A 21,699-nucleotide genomic window follows, 5' to 3' on the forward strand; every position below is an offset into this window, starting at 1 on the left:
CAATTCACATACATTGGTCCACTGATGAACCAGGTACCAGAGCATACTGGCAGTGTATAATCTGATTAACACCTCTGTTCCAGTGTTTGGAAAACTGACATGTCTCCTTCTCCATCGTTGCTGAACCTGGAAAGGTCAGCAGATCTAATACAACTAGTGGGTAATTCCTTACTAAAAGTTCCAACCAGCCAGTTTGTATCAATTCTACCAAGGCAATCAAAAACATTACAGTACACTGAAATGCTCCACCTCGATCTGCTGACAAACTATAATACATGCCTATTTATAAAAGATCTGTTTATAATACACAGTAAACTCTAAATCAACACTAGCTTTATTGTAAGAATCTGAACACATTGTATTATTTTTTTTTTTAAAAAAAAAGATAATTAGGCTGAAATTTCTGTAACTATAAAGATTAACCATTAATAGCAAGACTGACAAATATATCACTGTATGAATTAATTATAACTAGGACAAACCCACTAATTTAATCTGATTTACATGATATGAACTCAGTTCTCCAGGAAGGAAAGAAAAAAAAGTGTAACTGTTATGACTATCTTCAAGTATTTTCCTTAGTTCCTGTACAGATCAATTAAACTCATAAAGATCACAGTTCTATTGCCTCTGAACTAGTAGACAGAAAGCAACAGTTAGCGTGAAACCTTGCCAGGTAAGTGAATGTTGGGAGACTTGATCATCATCTCAGAGCAACAGGCATACAAAAGATACTGCATGATTTCTGGCTCTGCCACTATGAACTGGTTTTAGTTTCCTTTGCTTTCTTTTTCTCTTTTAATGTACATCTTGCCTTCTTAGGGGACAAACTCTTTACAAGGTTTAAAAAGATTTTTATTTGTATAGGCAATGCTGAACACTACAATCACACAGTACTGTTAAATACTAGTAATAGTTACAATGGCATCACAAATAAACAAACCCTAAAAGAAACAACTTTTTAATTAATGAGGTAAGTCACATTTTTTAACATATTTAACTTCAATACTACTAAAGCACTCACTCCATATCTGCACATTTACAGAATGATTTTCCTACCGCTGTCACCAAAATGTTTAAAGCTGCATAATACTTACTGTAAACAACTTTAATATTTAACCAAGGCAGTGGGGCTTCCATGAGTAATCTGGTAATAGCTAGCTCAAACATCACAGTTTTTCCAGAACCAGTTGGAGCACAAATCACAAAATTCCTATCCGTATAAAGAAGCTAGGAAAGAATTGCAAAGTAGTAAATACAACACAGCTGTCCATTGTACCTATTCATACATTCCAAAAGCACTGTCTAGGGGAAAATGACACAAGGAAGTTGTTATTACATTGATAAACGTAGTCTAAAAATTTTGTATTAGATGTGAACTCTAAGTTACAGCAAAAGAAAGAACATCATCTGCTACACATCTACCATAGAAATGTAAATGAGATACTGTTCATCTAAGGTTATTATGTAATGAAGTCTACCATTCTGTGACAAACAGCAAAACCCAGCACCTAGCCTTAAGTGACATTAATACAGAATTCAACTGTTCAGTTCCAACTGCAACCAAACAGTCTTGTCAGAAAGAGTTATTCTGTGCTCAAATTCAATGTGCAATTTGTTTTCCTTCTGTAATTCATTCTGCATTCAAAATTCCAACATTGTTGAATAGATACCATTTTAATAGAATGCTGTCTTCAACAATGACAAAAGTAGGTTTTGTATGACTATGCTTCCTTCTTCCTTCCTCCACATTCTATCCACCATCTTAGAAGCCACATATGTCCATGTCAGGTTCCCTCATTTTCCTCTGACTGGGTTGACTCTACCCTGCTTCCTCCTCCTCTGCGACACTCATCCACCCTCCCTCCATGCAGCATCCTCTGTGCAGCTTCATTACTTTCCTTCCCTCCCAACTCCTCATGGATTCGACTATTCTCATTCTTTTTTACTTCTAGCTGTTAATGCTCTAAACCTACTCTATGAGTGTTAGGAGCTCACAAGGATGATCAGGAATTACATAGAATTTGATTTATAAATAACTGTAACAATGATTGACACGGACAGTAATGCTGAACAGTTACAAGAATTACCTGTGTTCTTCATCTACCTACAATTCCCAATTTTCCAATACTCACAAAAATCAATGAAGTATGAATGCTGTATGAATATAAATTTTTCCCTGATTTCTGTTAAATAATCCTTTGTAACATTCACTGTGAATCAACCTCAGAAATTCTACCAGTTTGAAGGCTTACAATTCATTTCTTGGAACTAGAGATTTGCTACAAGTTGAATTTTGCAAGCTTAACCAATTAAAAATCCCACAAGACCATTATCTTTTTAATAAGTTGATTTCTCTTAATTTTTTAACATGTCATGTCATACATTAGTGATAAGCAAACCTTGTACTTCCTGGTACCTTACAAGCAAGTTTATATTTAGGAGTACTAACATGTGAGTCACTCAAAAAAAAAAAAAAAATTTAAACTATTGCCCTAAGAACTCTGTTTTGCAACTTTCATGAAAGTAAATCTTGATTACAGCTGAGGTTTTACATTATTCTAGGAACAAACTGTCATACAGATAATTTTACAGGCCAATATGATGAATAACTCTCATCAGAAAATAAACACAAATTTGGAAGTAAGGAAAAATACCCCAAAACTATGCATAAAACTAAAAACGTAAGGAAAAAAGGCAAAAATACATATCCCCATATAATTTAAAAACAAATCATTCCACTCACATAAGCACTATTTTAAAAATCTTCTCTTTATAAAACACAGTGGATAAGAAATTAAAAATATTCACAACATCAAAATTGAAAAAAACATGCCTAGAAATGTTTGTGAATGACACTGGGATTTCCCCCTAGAGCTGAATAAAAATTTCGAATGCTTTGTTGAAGACTCTGCTGGAATCTGGATCTCCTTGCTGCAATACCTATAATACAATCTTTCTCAAATTAGTTGCTTTCAAAATAAGTTTCAGGCTTTAAACAAAGAGCATAACTGATAAAAAGGGCAGGGATAAACACCACTTCTCCAAAAGGACAACCTTCTCTGAAGTTCTGCTTTTCTCAATCTTCCTGTGAAAATCATTGAAAAAAATCACTAATCTGTATGCTTAAATATACATATAATTCACTTCTTCATAAAAATGTATTTAAAACTGAGAAAAACATTTTTAAAAGGTCTTCTGGTCTCTCTTCCCAGCTAAGTATCGTACAACCCTGCTCAAGTACTCCACGAGGTGGTTCTAGATATATTAGTTTTCTAACTCTTTCTAAGTTCTGAATATCAAAGTATCATTTAAATTTATCTACAAAGTACTACTTGCAGCTGCAGGTAATGTTTCATACTTACATCATCCAAAGCTTTAGACTGTGCATAGTTAAAATATGGGAACTCCTTAAAAATACTTCTAAACTGGGTCGCTTGACAGCATTAAGGAATGGAAAACAATTGAGTGAATATTATAAAACTTATTCTAGAACTGTAAATGCATCTCTCTTGTAATTCAAATGCAAACTTAAAACACATGCAACAATCTTTCACTGATACCAGACTTGTAAAAAAAATATCAAAAAGTAACCTATTTAATGATTTAGTAGCTTCATTTAGATTCTTGGTGTGCCATATATTTGACTTCACCAAAAAACCCCACTAACCTATTTGAGAGGTCTCAGGATTATTCCAATAAACCTTCTCCTTGGCATAGGCTTCATGAAATGGCATGCAATTATGGAATGTGAAACTGAAAGGGACAAAAAGCTTTATTCCACACTGCAAACCAAGATACAAGAGCAAGCAGAGCACTGCTGTTAGCATATCTAAAGCTTCAATGGTCATTATATTTGTAACACAACACAAATTAATTAGCATAATAATATATATCCAGTCATAACAGTAGCAAAGAAATTCACCTACAATCTCTTAGTGCTGAAAGTGATCTTAAAGATATTTTCAATTGCTAATATTGTGTATTCTTCAGACAACCACATTCTTATCTAAAATATGAGTAAGATGAAAAAGAGTATTGTTACAGTGAGTTGATCCTTGTCTGGACTTGCACTGAAGCCACACAAGCAGACTAACTGTAACCATCCAATCAGGCTGAGGATGAACCACAGACATAACACCAACAGTAACAAGAACAACGAACTGATGAGTCCTCAGATTGATGTTACCTTAAAAGACTAAATAAAGAAGGAGCAAAACAAGAAATAAAACTAGTTAAACATAAGCATTGAAAAAAATGGGTGAAGATAAGCAAGTAATATTAGACTAAAGAAAAGCAGGTTTTTTTTAAAAAGACCTCTCTAAAATTACCCCTCTAAAGTGATCTATTTTCAAAATGCAGAACACTGACTATCTGTAATTGGCAACATCAGAACAACTAAGTCCTCACTCATTTTGGAAATTATGATACTTCTTAAAGCTACTCAAATTAATTTAAACTGCCTAAATTTGGACACTTCCTCTTCCTATTTAACCTATCATTTGACAGCTTGCTAGAAACAAAATATTGAAAAGACAGTGTAAACAAAGCAACAAATGTTTGACACATATAGATGGATAGTTAATTATCTTATGGGTTCAAGGCAGAGGCAAGAAGACAGACAATTACTGTAAAATCTGCCTAAAGAATGGCAATATACTGGATGTACACTACAACATAAATACATATCTATAAGCAATAGATTAAGTTTATTTTCTCCTGACAAAATGGGACAAAAAGTAAGATTCAGCTGTCTCAGGAAGCTTAAATACTAATTAACTTTTCCTTTAAATAAAGTGTATGGGCATAATTGTGTATATGTGTCTTTGCATACAAAATCTGTCCTGAAATACATATCATGCAAACTAAAAATTTTACTTTTTACATTTTAAAAATAAACAGGTTTGAGAATAAAATTTGAATGTTTGAAATAAGAATAAATTTGATTAGCAGTGAATGATAAGTTGTCCTATTTTCATTCTCGCTTTGGAAGTCCAAAGGGTAAACATCCATTCATCATTTGATTCTCAGCTTTACATTACGAATCAAAACTATTACAGTATAATGCATGAGTTCCTATGGCTAGAAATTAAACACTACAATTTTGTAAATGTAAAAGCATTGTAAAATCAGTAAATCAGATACTGCAAATAGAAGGATACGTATTTCTGTAACAGCCCTCAAAATTTCCAATTTTCTTCCTGAAGTTCCTAAAGAAATAAAAGTAGTTAATTTATAAAACCAGATATGTTTTCAACCAATAACCATAAAAAATATCTTCTTGACCCCAAGATATGTGTTCTGTGAGGAGCTGCAAGACTACAACAAGGGCCAGGTGATACAGAAGGAGCTGACAGGATAGGACAGGGAGGTCACAAGCTTATGATTTGAAAGGACCATCGTGGTGGCTTTTTCTGAACTCACTCCAGTTTAAGGATGCCTGTACAAGAGACTCAAAACTTGATGCAGTATCTAGAAGTGGTCTCAGAAGTGCCAGAAAGAAAGGGATAATCACTTCCCTCAAGTTCCTGGTTTTGTTCCTGTTGACAAAGCCCAGGGTGCTGTCAGCTTTCATTACTGCTGGGGTATGCTGCTCACTCACATTGAGTGAGCTGTTCTCCAGACCCCAGGCACTTTTCTGCAGACCTAGCCCCAGTCAGTCCATCCCAGAGGAAACCCAGGGGTTTTTCGCCTTCCCTGGGGAAGGACTTTGTATTCGTTCCTGCTGAATGAACTTCATGAGATCCCTGGCACCCCCCTTCTCCAGAACAGATCCCTGCACTACTCGTGGCAGGCATGTGGGCAGAGTGAGACCCATTAACCACCACCCTCTGAGTCTGACCATTCAACCACTTTTTTTTTTACCCATGCATTGTCCATCCATTCCTAATGGTGTAACTTGGATACAAGAATGTTGTGGAAGACAGTATTTCTCAACCATCCTACAATTCTATGAAAAGCCTCACTGAAATCCAAGGAAATAACACTGCTCTCCCCTCATCCAGAAACTGTTGCTCAGAAGGCAATCAGAATTCCATTCCTGATCAGCCTCCAAATCCCATTTTAAACCACAGCTCTGCCCTAGATTTTCTGCTATAACTATTTTTCTAGTCTATTTCTGTAGCAGTTAGCCAGGTACCCAAGGTATATTCCACAGATGCAATATGTCCCTAACCCAGAAAGCTTAAAATCTAGAGATATACAACAAGTACTTAAAGACTATAAAAAACCCAAACATAATTTCTAACCCAAGTATTTTATAGTCAAAATTGTCACCACTTTCCAGATTCTTCCTATTTAAAATCTATTTCTACAAAGATACAAGTGCTTCACATCACAAATAAACATTCCACTTTCAATTGCTTATTTCAAATGCAGATTAGACTATTTACCACATGAAGGGACAAGGCTGCTCTTTTTCAAATTGTTTAGGAGACTGATTTAAAGTGACATTTTCAAAAAGGTTTACATGACTTAGCACTTTTGAAAATTTAATTCTTCTTCATAAATTGTTTACCCAGCTCATACTAAACAACAATACAATGAAGTTCCATAGAATTGCAATATGTTTAGCCATATACATTATCTTGAGCTGGTAGAAAACATTCTTTACCTCAGATCATGGATATCCGTTATTATTACATAACAAAGACAGACAGTGGACTGTTTTTCTTGAAATAGAGTAATTATAATTACCTGTCATATCCAGAAACTCCAAAGCATTGGAAAAAGACTTAATTCCATTTTTAGATGCAACGTCCCCATCATTTACCCTATGCAGAGTGAAATCTGAGTGTTTAGTTATTGGAGCACGATGATTATTACTCCACAAACCTTCTTTTCTCATTTCTTTCATGTTTTCACTTCTATTTAAGTAAGTACCGATTTCTTTCACATCCACAGAATGATCTTTAAATTCTGTATTTTTATACCTATAACCAGACATGTTAAATAAGCTGAAAAAGATCCAGGATTTTCATTAGTTTGTTGCAATGTTGCAGTTTCTCTAATATTTGACAAATATATATGTTTTATTAGAAGCAGAAGTAGCAAGATACAAGAAAGATTTGTATCTAATTTGATCTGATACTTATCTGAAGAAGACTCCTTTCAAGACAAATTTTAACTTTACTTTCATTCTAGAAAGAACCTGAAATAATAAACTGCCTGTCCAGATGGGCTCTGAATCTCACTAGCAGATTAACTATCAATCTCTGCATAATTAAAACCAACACAGACATACAGGTCCTGAGGAATGAGAAGAGCTAGGCATAGAAGATGAGTTTATCTGTAAAACCTCTCCTCCCAGGCAGCACTGAAATTGTGTTGAGAACTGCTCAAGGTACTCCCGACTGGCTGACCTCTGCTCTGAAAAGCAAGTGATCTTAGCCTTCTTGAACATTACCATGTAGATAAAGAACTCAAAATAGTATTCTAAAAAACTTTTGTTGTCTAACAATTTATTTTAAATTAAAGCAACATACCTCATCCTTACTTTTCTCAAAAAAGAGGCTGAGCTCAGGCCACATTTATTTATAGTACTGAAGTATTGCCAAATGGAAACACCTTTTTTTCTTGTACTAAAAAGAATTAGTGTCTGGAGCCCTGTTCAAGTACCTTCAATTGAAGGATTCAAAACTCTGCATTTAACAAATATATCTAAAACAATAATATGATTCTGACAGTTGATAAATTATCAGAATCGACAAGACACATACCTTTTTCTTAGTGTTGAATGGACACTTTCATCATTACTGTTTGCTGGAAGGTTGCTTAGTATTTTATTTTGGGAAAAATTTGCACCAGCTTGCTGAGAAACCCCCGTTCCTGTTTTAGATTTATCTTGGTCTGAAGAGAGAAACAATAAAACCATTTTCAGACTTTCACACTGAAAACTAATTTTTTCTCTTTCTCCTACACTTAATTGGAGCACTTCTTTTGCAGAGTCTATGCCAAAATGAACAGGTGCTGGTGACTGTTCATTTACTTCCTCAGCTTTAGTCTTACGTTGTTGTATAAACTTCTCATGCTTTCTCCCTCCTACAAAATCAATAAACTATTGTATCTATTAATATTCATATTCCCATTCATAGTAATTTAATTAAATAACTTTCACACAGAATAAGTCAAATGCATATATATTATATGAACTGATACTTCTTACTGTAAGAACTTTTTCATATATTTTATGACTCATGCTGATGAATGCAATGCATCAGTTGTCAATTAAAAAGTTAGAAAAATAAGGTCACATTCTATGCTTCCTATACAAAGTAATAGAGCAAAACTACTCCTCAGAACTACAGAGTAGTTTGTGAGATAGAAACTCTTCAACCTGTCCCAGAATTACGTTTTTTTTTTTTTTAAAATGACACAGTGACCAAGCTTGCAGTTCATACTACAGTGAGCTGTGAGATAAACCCTGCAATCTCGACAGTCAAAATCATAATGAAGTCTGTGGCAGGCTGGGTTCATAGTCATCTTGGTTAATTATCACATTTTGCAGGGTTAGTTCTCAGTAGGATGTGTCCTGATCTGACTGACCATATCATCATTGCTGTCAGCAAAAGGAAGGCAAGAGCAGAAAAAAGCAACTGAATGCAACAAGATTATAGAGCAGCTTTATTCCACAGCCTATTCATTTCAGTGCTATCCATCTAGAAACTTAAAATTACAACAGCCTGTTTGTGAAGTAACCACGACAGTTCTAATTCTACAAACACCAGAAAGCTTATTTGAATGAGTAGTTCTTAATGGAATTGCTCTTGCATGAGTTAGAAAAAAAAACCTTGTCTGAACAATATAATTCCTAAATAAAGAATATCATCAATCAACACAACAGCTAAGAAATGCATAAATCTAGTTGACAAAGATAAAGCAACCAAATTCTTTAAAATAAATTTCCTTAATGTGATCCAGGATGTCTACATGGAAGGAATACTCCACTTAGAAGCAATCAATGGCCAGATTCAAATTTGGCCTCCTGAACAGCAATTTTGAAAAAGCCCCAAAAGAAAAGAAAGTCAGGTTCATACAAACTCTCTGTTCCTTGGGTGGAAGACAGGTTATCAGATCCATGTGTTGCATTATGCTCTTACAGCTGCTTCCCACTGTGTTGTGATGCTTCATGGAACAATGTGGAACAGCTGAAATTTTGATCATGCTTCTTACCCTGCCCACTTCTGCACAGTAAACTTGTAGCCTGTATACTCCCAAAGAAGGCTGCTAATACTTCAAAGATATGCAAGACCATCACTCTCAACTAAAATACATTCTTTGGCTATATTTGCATATCTAGAATATTTTATATTTAACAGCATTAAAAGAGAGAGGAGAAATTAACTGTAAAGCTAATTATTTATTGAGCCAGTCAAAATGAATGTCAAATATTATGGTTTAGTGGGACTTGGCAGTGTTAGGTTTATGGTTGGACTTGATCTTAAATGTCCTTTCCAACCTAAATAATTCTATGATTCTATTCTATGATATTTTACCCAGATGAGTGTTGGTGGTATGTTTTTCCAGTTCCCTCTGTAACTCCTCTGCAGCTGGAATTTCAGCAATAGCTGGAGCAGGTGCAATACACCAAATCTTAGGCTCTTCATTTTCTAGATACCTATTTTTAACACATAAATGTAAGGTGAAAGCATTCTTTAAGCACCCTCCACAACACCTAGCTCAAAATCACTAATAATAAATAACCTACTGTTTCTCCTGCTAAAAAATATTCTTTAATTTGTGTGATTTTTAATCACAGAAAATTTGAGAGGCAAAGCTTCTGCTAACCCATATTTCTTATAGCCCCAAGATACACGTGCATTATTCAAACTTCAGGGTGCTTGGAAAAACATTTTGAAGTATGAGTTATGAACCTGGAAATTTCTAGCCCCACATTTTTATTCGTAAACAGAAAAGGAAGTCACAATAAAAATATCTGGCTGTAAAATGATTTAAAGTGTGGAAAAACTTTGAAAATAATTATATATATTTAAAAATAAAGATTTACCTTTGCCTTGTATCTGGTCTTTCATAAAATATATTATTCAATGAAAAAACCGTGTCTGAAGAGTTGAACATTTTTAGATCAAATGTGAATCTCTTAATCTGCAAAACACAGCACAAGGAACTGTGAAACTGAAATTACTAGAATTGAACCTGTATAAGCAATAGAAAGCTTCTTAGTTACAGGTGCCAGTGCTTAATTTATAGATTTTTAAAAATTTTATTAACTTTATTTTAGAGCTCTTGCCTGCATCCTTAATTCTCCAGAGAATCTCTCTCCTGATAAAATAATGTTGCTATTACTTATGACCAAAATTTCCTGTAGGACAGCACTTTAAACAACATCATCATGACATATCAGGAGGGAAAAAGTGGGTAAGAGTGAATATCCAGATGAAGTCCATGTTAAATTATTTAATTTCTAAGAATAATGCTAAAATTCTTTGATACAACTGCAGACAATTTAATTTTTCTGATTGTTTCCATTCTGATGGAAGTTTTACAATCAGATTTTAAAAAAATTATTCTATTATCTTAAAACCCCAACAATTATTTTTATTTACAAATCAGACTTTTCTTTTTAAGCTACATGCAAATTGCTTACCTGGATAATTGGAGTATGGGCCCAACTCCTTAACGTTGTTAACAGGTTTGTTCTGAAACATCAGGACCAGAGATTATTTATAAATTATTTAGCTTGTACACCAGTTTTAAAAATACTCCAGTTAATGAAAATGTTTTTCATTTAGCACCAACTCTAGGCATTAGACATATTTTCTTTATCTGTTTGTGCTGAGAATTTTCACAGCTCTTAATTTTGCTTAAGGACAGCTTTAAAAAGCAAAGACCACTAAAAGAATACTACAGAAAGCATTTCATGAGCCAACAATCTTAGATTCACTGAAACAAGTGGTACACTACCAAATCAACTTCAACAGAGTTTATAAAACTCTGTAAAGGCCAAATCTGGTAATAAAATCACAAAGCAAAGCTATCTTCTTTACGTTCAGAAATAAACCAAAGCTGACACTTCTTTTGTACTCCAGCATCTCATTAGTAACATATGAAAAAAATCTTTTAGAGTGCTTTGCAAATAGGACTCAGGTTTACTTAATTATTGTATACTGTCAGTTGTGAATCAAAAATTTAAAAAATATTTTTCTTCCACAGAAGCTGTAAAACTTCAAATATTCCAGAGAAATGTTTCAAATTTAAAACAGAAAACATTTCACAATACCGGCAGAATATAGAGCATGTAATCAAAACTGTCTGTGAACACAGTGAAGAAGATAGGTCTTAGAACATCAAACAAGAAATCTGTCAGTGTCCCCTTCACACTTCTCTTCAGAGTAAGTCTGCAACACCACTTCTGCCAGTTTCTGCCACCTCCCCACTGCCAGGTTTTGCCACTTTTTTCTTCACAGTAATAAATCTAGAAGTCACACTAATAAATCTAAGAAAGCTGGTTAATTTTGCCACTATGCTTTTGCATGCTTTTAATGTCAGTAATCTAAAGCAGAAATTCTCAGGCTTGGGTATCAGCAGCAGAAGCAGAAAGCACTTGTGTAGTACTACTGTCAAGTTGTTGCAATTCAAGTAGTAATTATCTGTGTTAAGTGCTTATACAACTGAATAACCAACACTCTATCAGCTCCAAGGAGCTGCAATCACTGCACACCAGTGTGAGACGGTTTTCATACCTCAGGTGGGGAATCATCAATCTACAATTATGCAATTCCCATTTAAATTGCAAAACTGGATTTATGATTCCCATCCTTAAGCAGTCTTTGTTATACACAATATTTAATCTCCCAGACCCTTCAGGCCTCTGCTCTCCATATGTCCTTTATTCTTTGACTGGCTCTATTAATTCCAATTGCTTAATAATGTAAATAATAATGGTAAGACATACCATGGTCATTCTAAGAGACTGTGGAAAACCCTGGCACAACACCCCTTTATGCAGTTCTGTATTCATCTACCTGCTTGTTGGCTGTCCGCTGGGATGTCCCCCTCAAAATCCCCAGCCAATAGTGAAAAAGCTCTCAGACTTTCAAAGTTAAGAAGATACAAATAAAAGGGCAAAACATGTCTCCAAGATGGACAGGAATCTAAGCGTCTTTTCCATGCTATCAATGTTTTTTTTGACAGCTCAGGGAAAATGTATATGCAAGATGGCAGAATGAGCGAGATGACAAGGTTCTGCACGAACAGCACAGACCACCGATTCACACACAGAGATGTTTGCCTACTTCTGTAAGTAAAGACCTCTCTTGTATCTGCTTTAAGGAACAGCTTACCACAGCCACTGCAGGCCACAATGGGGTTTGCTCAGTTTTGAAGGCCCTTTGCTTTTCTCCTTCCTCCTAAAACCGAATCTTTTTCTCAGACCCGAGTATTTCACCTCAGTGCTCTCTCCAGGGGGCCCGGAGCGAAGGTCGCAACTTTCAGCAGTGCTGACCCAAACAAACTGCAACTGCTCGCTCCCGGCGATGGACCAGGGGGCAATCCCCACCTCACAGCGATGCTTCCCCGTTCCTGCGAGCCCCTAAACACCCCCCCACAAGTCAGGCTCCCTCTCCCGCCTTCCTCCCTCGACTGAGGAAGGGGATCCGGGCACAGCCGCTCACCGCCTCACCAAGGCGCCTCCCGCCACCACCGCGCAAAATGGCGGCAACTGAGCGGCCAAGGGCGGTCAGTGTTCCTCAGTCGGGCCCGCAGACCGAGCGGGGAGCGGCCATTTCCTCGCACCGCCCCAGGGCATGGCCGCCCCCCAGAGCTTGCGGGCTCTGCCTCTCTTGCGCCGCGGCGGGGCGTGCGGGCGGGCTGCCGCTGCACGAAATGGAGGACGCGGGCCCCCTCCCCGATGGCTGCCTTTCCTCGGAGGCGCGGCCAGGCCGTAACACTGACGGGTAGTTACTAAACCACCCGCACTCACAAACCTTGAAACCAGTGGGAGAGGAAGGGGCTAAATTCTCCATAAAACGGTAAAAAAGGAACGTGGAGGGACTCCCCTGGTGCCAAATTTAGAGCTTGCCCAAATGTGGATCCATTACTCCCTCTCTTGAAAAGTCCTTGCTATAAACTAGAAAAGGTGGCTGGTTCCTGTGCCACACGACTGTTATCAAAAGTATTCCTACAAGAATAAATAAATCTGCTGAAAATATTGATCCTTAAAATTAGAATTTTTTTAAAATTGCTGCTGAACTAGAGCAACAAAACTGCCCCAATTTGTATGAACTGAAATAATACAATGTAAAATTGTAAAATTTGTAAAATGTAGAAGTAGACTGCTGTTATTTTTTTTTCCAACAGAAATACTGCAATATATAATTCTGGACTTGCCATTAGAACATAGATTTTGAACTAGTAAATTTAAAATAAATTGCAGAACTGCCTCAAAGACTAAATTTTAAGCTGGTTCAAAGCTTCATGACATTCAACAAATACTATAGAGGCAGCTACTGTAAATATGTATTTCTTCATACATAAATAGATGAAAAGGAGACAAGATTTTCTCAAATATTGATTTTAACATAAATAATTTTTATTTCATCAACTTTTGTTTTTCTTTCTTGAAAATATTTATTAATTTTTAAATTTTCACTTCAAATGACATTGTAGGTTTATATAATGTAAGTGTATTCTCAGACTGTGCAAGCCCAGGTGAATTAAAAACATGCAATAAAGGTTATGCTCAGTTTTACAATTCTGTCTATATGAGGTCTTTCCTTTATTATTCTTACCTTAAAAAGACTCACATCAGAACTGTCTCAGATTACAGTGTTCCAAAATTTGCACCACATGTTTGGATGCTTTAATCTACCTCCCCATCTAATTACTGGGCAGACAGCCAAGGGAAAGCAGCACTTCATTCCTACTTCCAACATGACAGGATCTTGGCCAGCACAGAATAACAAAAGATTTTATGATAAAGAGTTTAGAATACAATCAGGATTGCTAATGAACCCATTGTCTGAAATTAAATTCTGAAGCCACCAATATTATTCAGTATTTTGAATAAAAGTGGGGAAATGTTTGTGCTTATAAGCATACAATAAGCATTCATTTTGTGCTTATAATAAATTTTGAAACCAGAAAGTATTTTTACTTCTTGCTATTAAAGAAGCCTTCTTTGATTCTGGCCTCAGGCAAGTTTCCATCTTAGTTCACAGCATCTGCTTTTAGCTGACCAGGCTTTAAAGTTTAAAGCCATAATACAAACAGTTTGTTTTTTAAAGCTATTTTTTCTTCTATTCCCTTCCCTAGGTGACATCTCCCTCAACACACACACAAATCACATAAAATATATAGCAAAGCAGTCTCTCAACTGCTCTGAGACAGTTTAATTTTTGATTTTCCCCAAGCCTAACATCTGATCTGCCATATGTTTTGAGTCTTTTCAGCTTATGGAGATCACATACTAAGTCATAAACCTACATGTTCTGGAGCAACGTAACTAGAAAATTATGAACACCAGACATTGGTCAGTGATCCATATGATAACAGAATAATACTCATACTTACTAAATACAGAGCTGTTAGAAGATTACATTTTCTCCAGAACTTACAAATTGAACAAATTGGCTACAAACAAATTTAATGCAAAAAAGTATCAAGACATAAGTAGGCTGACAACCATCAGCATTTTTCTCTCAGTTTCCTTTGCTTGACTTTATCAAAATTTCAGTGACATGACAAAACCATTGGACCCTAAAAAGTGCCCTACCTTGTAACAGAAGTCACTATGAAATATTGGAAGATTTTAAAATCACAGGCAACTCCTGAATTGTATTTTTACCACATGCTTGAGATAGTTACAATGATTAACTTGTTAAAGAAATTGTAAGATTCAAGAATTTTAAAAATATTTGCACCTGTAACCTTTTCCAGTCAAAACTGGGAAATAAAAATACAAGAAAACTACAGTTACCTAGATGAGGAAAAAGAAAATTTTTTCCCATTTTCTCCTGTTAGCCAACACCTTCGCAAAAACTTAAAGCAGGTGAATAACTTGATTCGTGGCAGCTGAAATTACTCATGTGCATAAGTGTTTGCAAGACTGGGTCTTAAGAGAGCTAAACACAGCTCCCGTTGAGATGTGGCAATACTGCTCTGCATGTCTGCTGGAGGGGATCTCCCAGACCTGATAAAAGGCACTGCTCCCCAGAGCTGCAGCAGGCAGCCTGCTCTTGCTGTGCCCCTTACATATGCTTCCCCAGGAAGTTTAGCTCTTGAACTTTGATTTTTATGTGACTAAAGTAAAATATTTCTAATGCTATCTTTTTCAATGGTGAAGTGGGGAAAGCGTTTTTCTCAGTACTTTTAAAACTTTGTTTCCTTTTTGAGTTTCTTATTCATACATTTTTTTCTTTTAAGAGATGCACTCTTCCCGCTGAACCCCTCAAGCATAGGCTAACCATCAAGGACCATGTTCATTATGTATAGTATTAGCATCTTACTTCAATTAACAAAACAAGCACATTTTACATTCACAGCTCCACACTGAACAAATCTCATGATTTGTGATGCATTACTTTGTCACATACTATTTAGAGACATTAGCAATTTTGCATATAGGCAAATGTGATTGTATTATTGAGTATATATTTTAGATTTAATATAGATTTTATTGTTCACATAGCTGATACTTTTTAATTTTTGTATATTTAAATCATAGGTCAGTTGATAAAAGTGAGACATATGCAGAAAGAAAAAAAATTATATTAATGCCATGGTGATATTTGCTCCTTTAGAGTGTACCTCCTAAGAGGCAAGTCATTGCTGCTTCCCTTAAAAGATAACAACTGTCCCATTGATACAGTGCCCATGGAGTCTGCTTTTGAATAAATGACAAATAAACCTGAAAGTTATATCTGCAACCACTGTTTCGGAAAATAACTAACTTGGCTATTTTCATCTCGTCAGTTCCAACAATGTACTTTAAGGGAGGAAAGGAGTGAATGTTTTTCAGATCTTAGCAGAAATATAAGGTACAACAAAATGCTCTTTTCTTGCTCTAAATTAATACAAATTGATGATATTTACTATGGTACAATGGCTGACATCTGGATTCCAGATCCTCTGATAATAGTTCATTCACTTTGACAAGATTTCCTGTCAACATAATTTCTTGCTTTGGATTGGAAACTCTAATTCTGTCATTGAGAAAAATGATTCAGAAACTCCTGAAAAAGGAATACATTTGTAGACTTATTTTTATTAGATAAGTGTATTATAACATCTAAAGATTTTTCATAGAATCATTTTCTCATTTGTAAGAAATATAAACAGTTCTAATAAAAATTAATGTTATGAATAGTCACAGTTCTCCAGTAAGCTTTGCGCAGGAACAGAGAAATTAAGGGATAATGTTTTCTTGTTGTAGTGTGAGTTTATTCATCATTTAATCAAACTAGTTCACTGGAGACAATAAAGTCTTTTTTTGCACATGTGTTGAAGTAACATGACGGTTTACAAACTTCATTTTGAGTACAGTTCTGGCAATTAAAAAAAAATAAATTTACTCATAGTAGTCTTCATGCATCACTGAATGAATACATATCCAGAATGTTCATCTTTCAAATCCGCAGTTCTACAAATTTTCATCTGTAATACTTAACAGACCAGCTGACAAAAGTTAGGATTGTCAGTGAAAGCCTGATAACTTGCTGCTGCTTATTGCACCAGCAAGAAAATAGATTATGGAAAGAAAGCTCCATAGAATAAGGAAATGTAATTGTCAGGAAAAGGGATGTTTCTTGTCTTGGAAAGGTGCTTATACAGAAATTTTAATATGACTGAAGTAATTATTCACAATCAAGGGACAGAAGAAAATTTGTAAGTTTTGAAAATAGGCGTCTGATAAAAGGTGAATTTTTAGAATATATTTTGTTTTACACCTAGACTTTTCGTTCACTGAGAGAGCTTGTCTGTTGAAATGGTTTTTGTTTTGGCAGAAAATGGTTTGAGGACAAGAGGAAGGAGACCTTGATTCTTTGTGTGACACCATGGCCATATAACATCTATGTCTGTGATTCTTCCTCAGGAGAATTTATTTTCTAGGGTTTATGTCCACTCTTCAGGTGCCATTAAAAGTCATATAATGGACAACCAGGGGATCAGGCCTAGTCAGCATGGGTTTATGAAAGCAGGTCCTGTGTGACAAACCTGATCTCCTTCTATAACAAGGTGACCTGCTTATTGGACGAGGGAAAGGCTGTGGGTGTTTTTTACCTTGACTTTAGCAAGGCTTTTGACACCATTTCCCACAGCATTCTCCTGGCAAAACTGACTGCTCGAGGCTTGGATGGGCACACGCTTCACTGGGTAAAAAACTGGCTGGATGGCCGGGCCCCAAGAGTTGTGGTGAACGGAGTTAAATCTGGTTGGCAGCCAATCACAAATGGTGTCCCCCAGGGCTCAGTTTTGGGGCCACTCCTGTTTAACATCTTTACTGATGATCTAGACGAGGGGATCGAGTGCACCCTCAGTCAGTTTGCAGATGAGATGACACCCGGTTGGGTGGGAGTGTTGATCTGCTCGAGGGTAGGGAGGCTCTGCAGAGAGACCTGGACAGGCTGGAGCCATGGGCTGAGGCCAACTGGTGGAGTTTCAATAAGGCCAAATGCTGGGGGCTGCCCTTGGGCCACAACAACCCCCAGCAGCGCTACAGGCTTGGGGAGGGTTGGCTGGAGAGCTGCCAGTCAGAGAGGGACCTGGGGGTGCTGATTGACAGCCGGCTGAACATGAGCCAGCAGTGTGCCCAGGTGGCCAAGAAGGCCAATGGCATCCTGGCTTGTGTCAGCAATAGTGTGGCCAGCAGGGACAGGGAAGGGATCTGACCCCTGTACTCAGCACTGGTGAGGCCGCACCTCGATTTCTGTGTTCAGTTTTGGGCCCCTCACTACAAAAAGGACATTGAATGACTCGAGCGTGTCCAGAGAAGGGCAACGGAGCTGGTGCAGGGTCTGGAGCACAGGTCGTACGGGGAGCGGCTGAGGGAACTGGGGGGGTTTAGTCTGGAGAAGAGGAGGCTGAGGGGAGACCTCATTGCCCTCTACAGCCACCTGAAAGGAGGTTGCAGAGAGCTGGGGATGAGCCTCTTTAACAAAGTAATAAGCAATAGGACAAGAGGGAATGGCCTCAAATTGTGCCAGGGAAGGTTTAGACTAGATATTAAGAAGCATTTCTTTCCAGAAGGGGTTGTTAGGTGTTGGAATGGGTTGCCCAGGGAGGTGGAGTCTCCATCCCTGGAGTGGTTTAAGAGTAGAGTCGTCATAGCGCTAAGGGATGTGGTGTAGTTGGGAACTGTCAGTGCTAGGTTAATGGTTGGACTGGATGATCTTCAAGGTCTTTTTCAACCTAGATGATTCTGTGATTCTGTTTTCTTTAGGGAAAAAAAAAAGGAGCAAATATTTCCGCTACTATCCACTTTGAAATGCTCATGCAAAGATTTCTCAAAAAGTTCATCTTCCTTTCTTCCTTTCCTGTTCCCCTCCTAATTACGAAGCTTGTGCTGATTAAGGTGGAATAAAGTGACTCAGCAGCACAGACCATGTTTAAAGAAACAGTGTCATCCACATGTGAGGTGAATGGGGTCCAGCTAATATGATTAATGGCTTGATGTAGTCGAGGCTAAGAGACATATGTATTCTAGAGATAATTCTTATAATTTTAACCTGTCTTTCCTAGGATGACAGCCTGCTTACTCAGTTATTTCTAGTAGTGTGTACTGTAGCTATGCTGTGCATTTTAAGTTAAACAGCAACAATATGCCAATTAAATTTCTGAAGACTATATGATTTGAACACCCTACAGATCCTTAACTTTTTCAAAGTAGGTCCATGTATACAGATTTTGTTTGATCTCTGGTTTATGTCAACCTGGTTTTGAAACATACTGTAACTAGAAGATATTTCTTTACGGTATGTTAGTTATCAGGAATATGATCTATACTGATAGAGGGGAAAACAGTTCATACAGTGATCTTTCTTCAGAAATGATGTTTTTGTCCTTGCTTTAAAGTAGAAAGCATACATTCCTCAAAGTTTGTATTTGCTTCCATACTCATCTATTTTAACTTTTATGATAAAGAACATTGCCTTGAACCTTATGATTTTAAATGTAATCATTTTATAATATAGCAGCATTCAGCAAATGCCTCATAAAAAGGTTAAGTGCAAAACTGTGTCTCCCGTATACAGTCTGATCTAGTGTTGAGTAGAGCTTTAGGGTATTATGCAGTAAAAGTAATAAACAGTAGGAGGTACAAGTGCAGAATTAGCATGTATCCTTGCAGATGATGGAAGGGACATAAGCCAACCCTCCTGACTCCATATCAGATACCAGGAAAACATGTTTTATGGCACTTGGACGGTATTGGTTGGTGTATGATGTGGGCCTTTGAAAGTTGTGAGCAAACTACTATTGTAGATGCAACAAGATGTTGACATAGTAAACACAAGAGTGATACAAGTATCTAATATTAAAGTCTCTATTATGTCAGGTACTTCATCATAGTTCTTAGGTTCACTGACCTTCATGTACAGGTCTATGCAATTCTATTGCACAAGTCTTAAAAGCATTTGAACAGAATACTTTTCCAATTTAACCAATTTTGTAACTCTTAGTTTCAGCCGTGTTGTATTTTTGGACTGAGAATCCTTGTGAAACAAGTATAATTCAAAACTTGAAAACAGCAAGCATCTTACATTCTGCAATGCAGTACCTTGTACAGACGTTCAGCTTTCAGTTGGGACACTTGAGGCAATTATACCGGTTCCTGACATGTTATTTTCTGAAAACAAAACAGAAAATTACTTGAGAAGCAGCAGAATAGAAAGCCTGAGTACACTCACATTTAAGAAATTGTCCATCACCAGATGGGTTTGTTCCAAGCAAACTGTGGACTCCACATTGCAGAGTGTGTCAGGAATAGGCATTGAATTAGATTGAACGTGTTCTGGGAAACTTCTAAACGAAGAAGTAAAGGCAATGACTGAAGCTTGGGGACTTCTCACCATCACAAAAACATTTGAGTTCAAAATCCCACTGCACTTTGGCACAAAACGTTGAAGATGGTTTACACAGACTCAACTTATCCTCAAAGTAGCACAACTGCTTTGGTGACAGTGGAGAACCCGAGATACCAACATCTTGCAAAGCAAGAGAAACTTCTGTCACACAGAATTTTTGATAAAAATGGAAGAGGCAGCAAGGAACACAGTTGAAAAATGCAGTATGTCGACATACTACCAAAAGAAACAGAGCTAGATTTGAAACACTTTTATAACAAGCTGACTACTGACAATGATACAGAAAGTAGGTGACAGCATTTCAAAGTCAAGACATTCTACATACTTGTTGATGTGTTTACAACATAGATGAAAGAGCAGTTTCAGGATTTCACAGAGAAGTGCAGGCTGACACATTGACATTGATAAAGTTTTTAAAACATGTTTTCATATAAAGCCATGAAGAAAACTTTGTAATTTGCATATTTAGTCCAGCTATTCACTCATCAGCCCTATCATGTAGTAATTCAGACCATATAGACTTACTGGTTAATTTTTCTAAGATATTCAGAAGAGGATATACATATTTAAAATACATAAAGAAAAGATGGAATGGTCAGTGGACTGAAGCTGTATCTGCAGAAGAAGCCAGGATGCTGTAATGCTTCAAGAGTTTTGTGCATGTTCTGCTGGAATGTAGTGTTTTATTTACTGGAATGTCCTGTGGAAAATTGAAGGCTTCAGCTTCCTGTGTAATTCTGTGGAAGACTTGGGAATTTACAGAATCTAGCAAGGCTCTACAAATTATGCGTACATTTTTCCAAACAGCATTATAGTTACAGCACTCACTCAAGATCCCTTCCCTTTTTATGAAGTGACTTCAATCCACATCTCTCACCTTTTGAATGAAAACTCCAATTACTCAAATGTTATGTTTTGTGGGCCAGGCCTGTCTCAGCTCTTTCATGGTAAAACCTTTTGAAATGGTATGGAATAGTTAAATCTTATGTAGAAAGAGTGCATATGTGCCAACACAACTGTATGGCTCAGGAAAATCATCCGAGAGTTGGGACACCCATCCCCAACCAAATTACTGCATTCCCCTAGGCTACAAGAGAATACTATCATGTGCACTCTTGTCCAAATATTTAATTCATGCAAAGGCACCCAAACAAATATCCACTATAAGCAAGCAAGGTATTTCTTTCTAGTGACATCAGTGACGTTTGGATCACTTTTGCAAGGAGAGCTGAAAGGTCAAATCAATATTTAGAAGTGCAAAATGTAACTTGTTCATATTCTAATAATGTTGAATTGCAGAAGTGGATTTTATGTAACTTTTAAAACTGTTTAATTCAGTATGAAAGAAACTAAAGATTAAAGACTTGTACCTTAACAGAATGTTTTTGCAAATCATACTAATTTACAAAAAATTAATTCAACTTAATCTAAACTGTTGCTGCAGCATCACTAAAAATTAGAAAGTGTGGGTTTCAAGTGTTTTTTAGCATTCATTACTTCTTCATACTCATTTAAGCACTTTATTTTCCTGTAAAACAAGCTAGACTTGCAACATCTAGGCAAATTACTTTAACATTTGGTCTTTATAAGCTGACTACAAAATACCCAGTGTGGAAAAAAATATGTCTTCGTGACAAGGAAGTGTTGCTTTGTTTCTTGA

At 36.6% G+C, this 21,699-nt stretch overlaps 1 protein-coding gene across 1 annotated transcript in view; it reads right to left on the reverse strand.

The window, feature by feature from the left end:
* HFM1 (HFM1, ATP dependent DNA helicase homolog) overlaps positions 1-10,077 on the reverse strand; it is a 35,550-nt gene extending 25,473 nt beyond the window's left edge. The window contains 7 exon segments of the mRNA XM_026853926.1: positions 1,098-1,230; positions 3,366-3,436; positions 5,163-5,210; positions 6,697-6,956; positions 7,719-8,040; positions 9,495-9,616; positions 10,007-10,077. Coding sequence (XP_026709727.1) covers positions 1,098-1,230; positions 3,366-3,436; positions 5,163-5,210; positions 6,697-6,956; positions 7,719-8,040; positions 9,495-9,616; positions 10,007-10,077 — 1,027 coding nt within the window.
* Between the last annotated feature and the right edge of the window lie 11,622 nt (positions 10,078-21,699).

The sequence above is a fragment of the Athene cunicularia genome, assembly GCF_003259725.1.
Source record: "Athene cunicularia isolate RWA chromosome 8 unlocalized genomic scaffold, athCun1 chr8_part1, whole genome shotgun sequence".
Taxonomy (NCBI): Eukaryota; Metazoa; Chordata; class Aves; order Strigiformes; family Strigidae; genus Athene; species Athene cunicularia.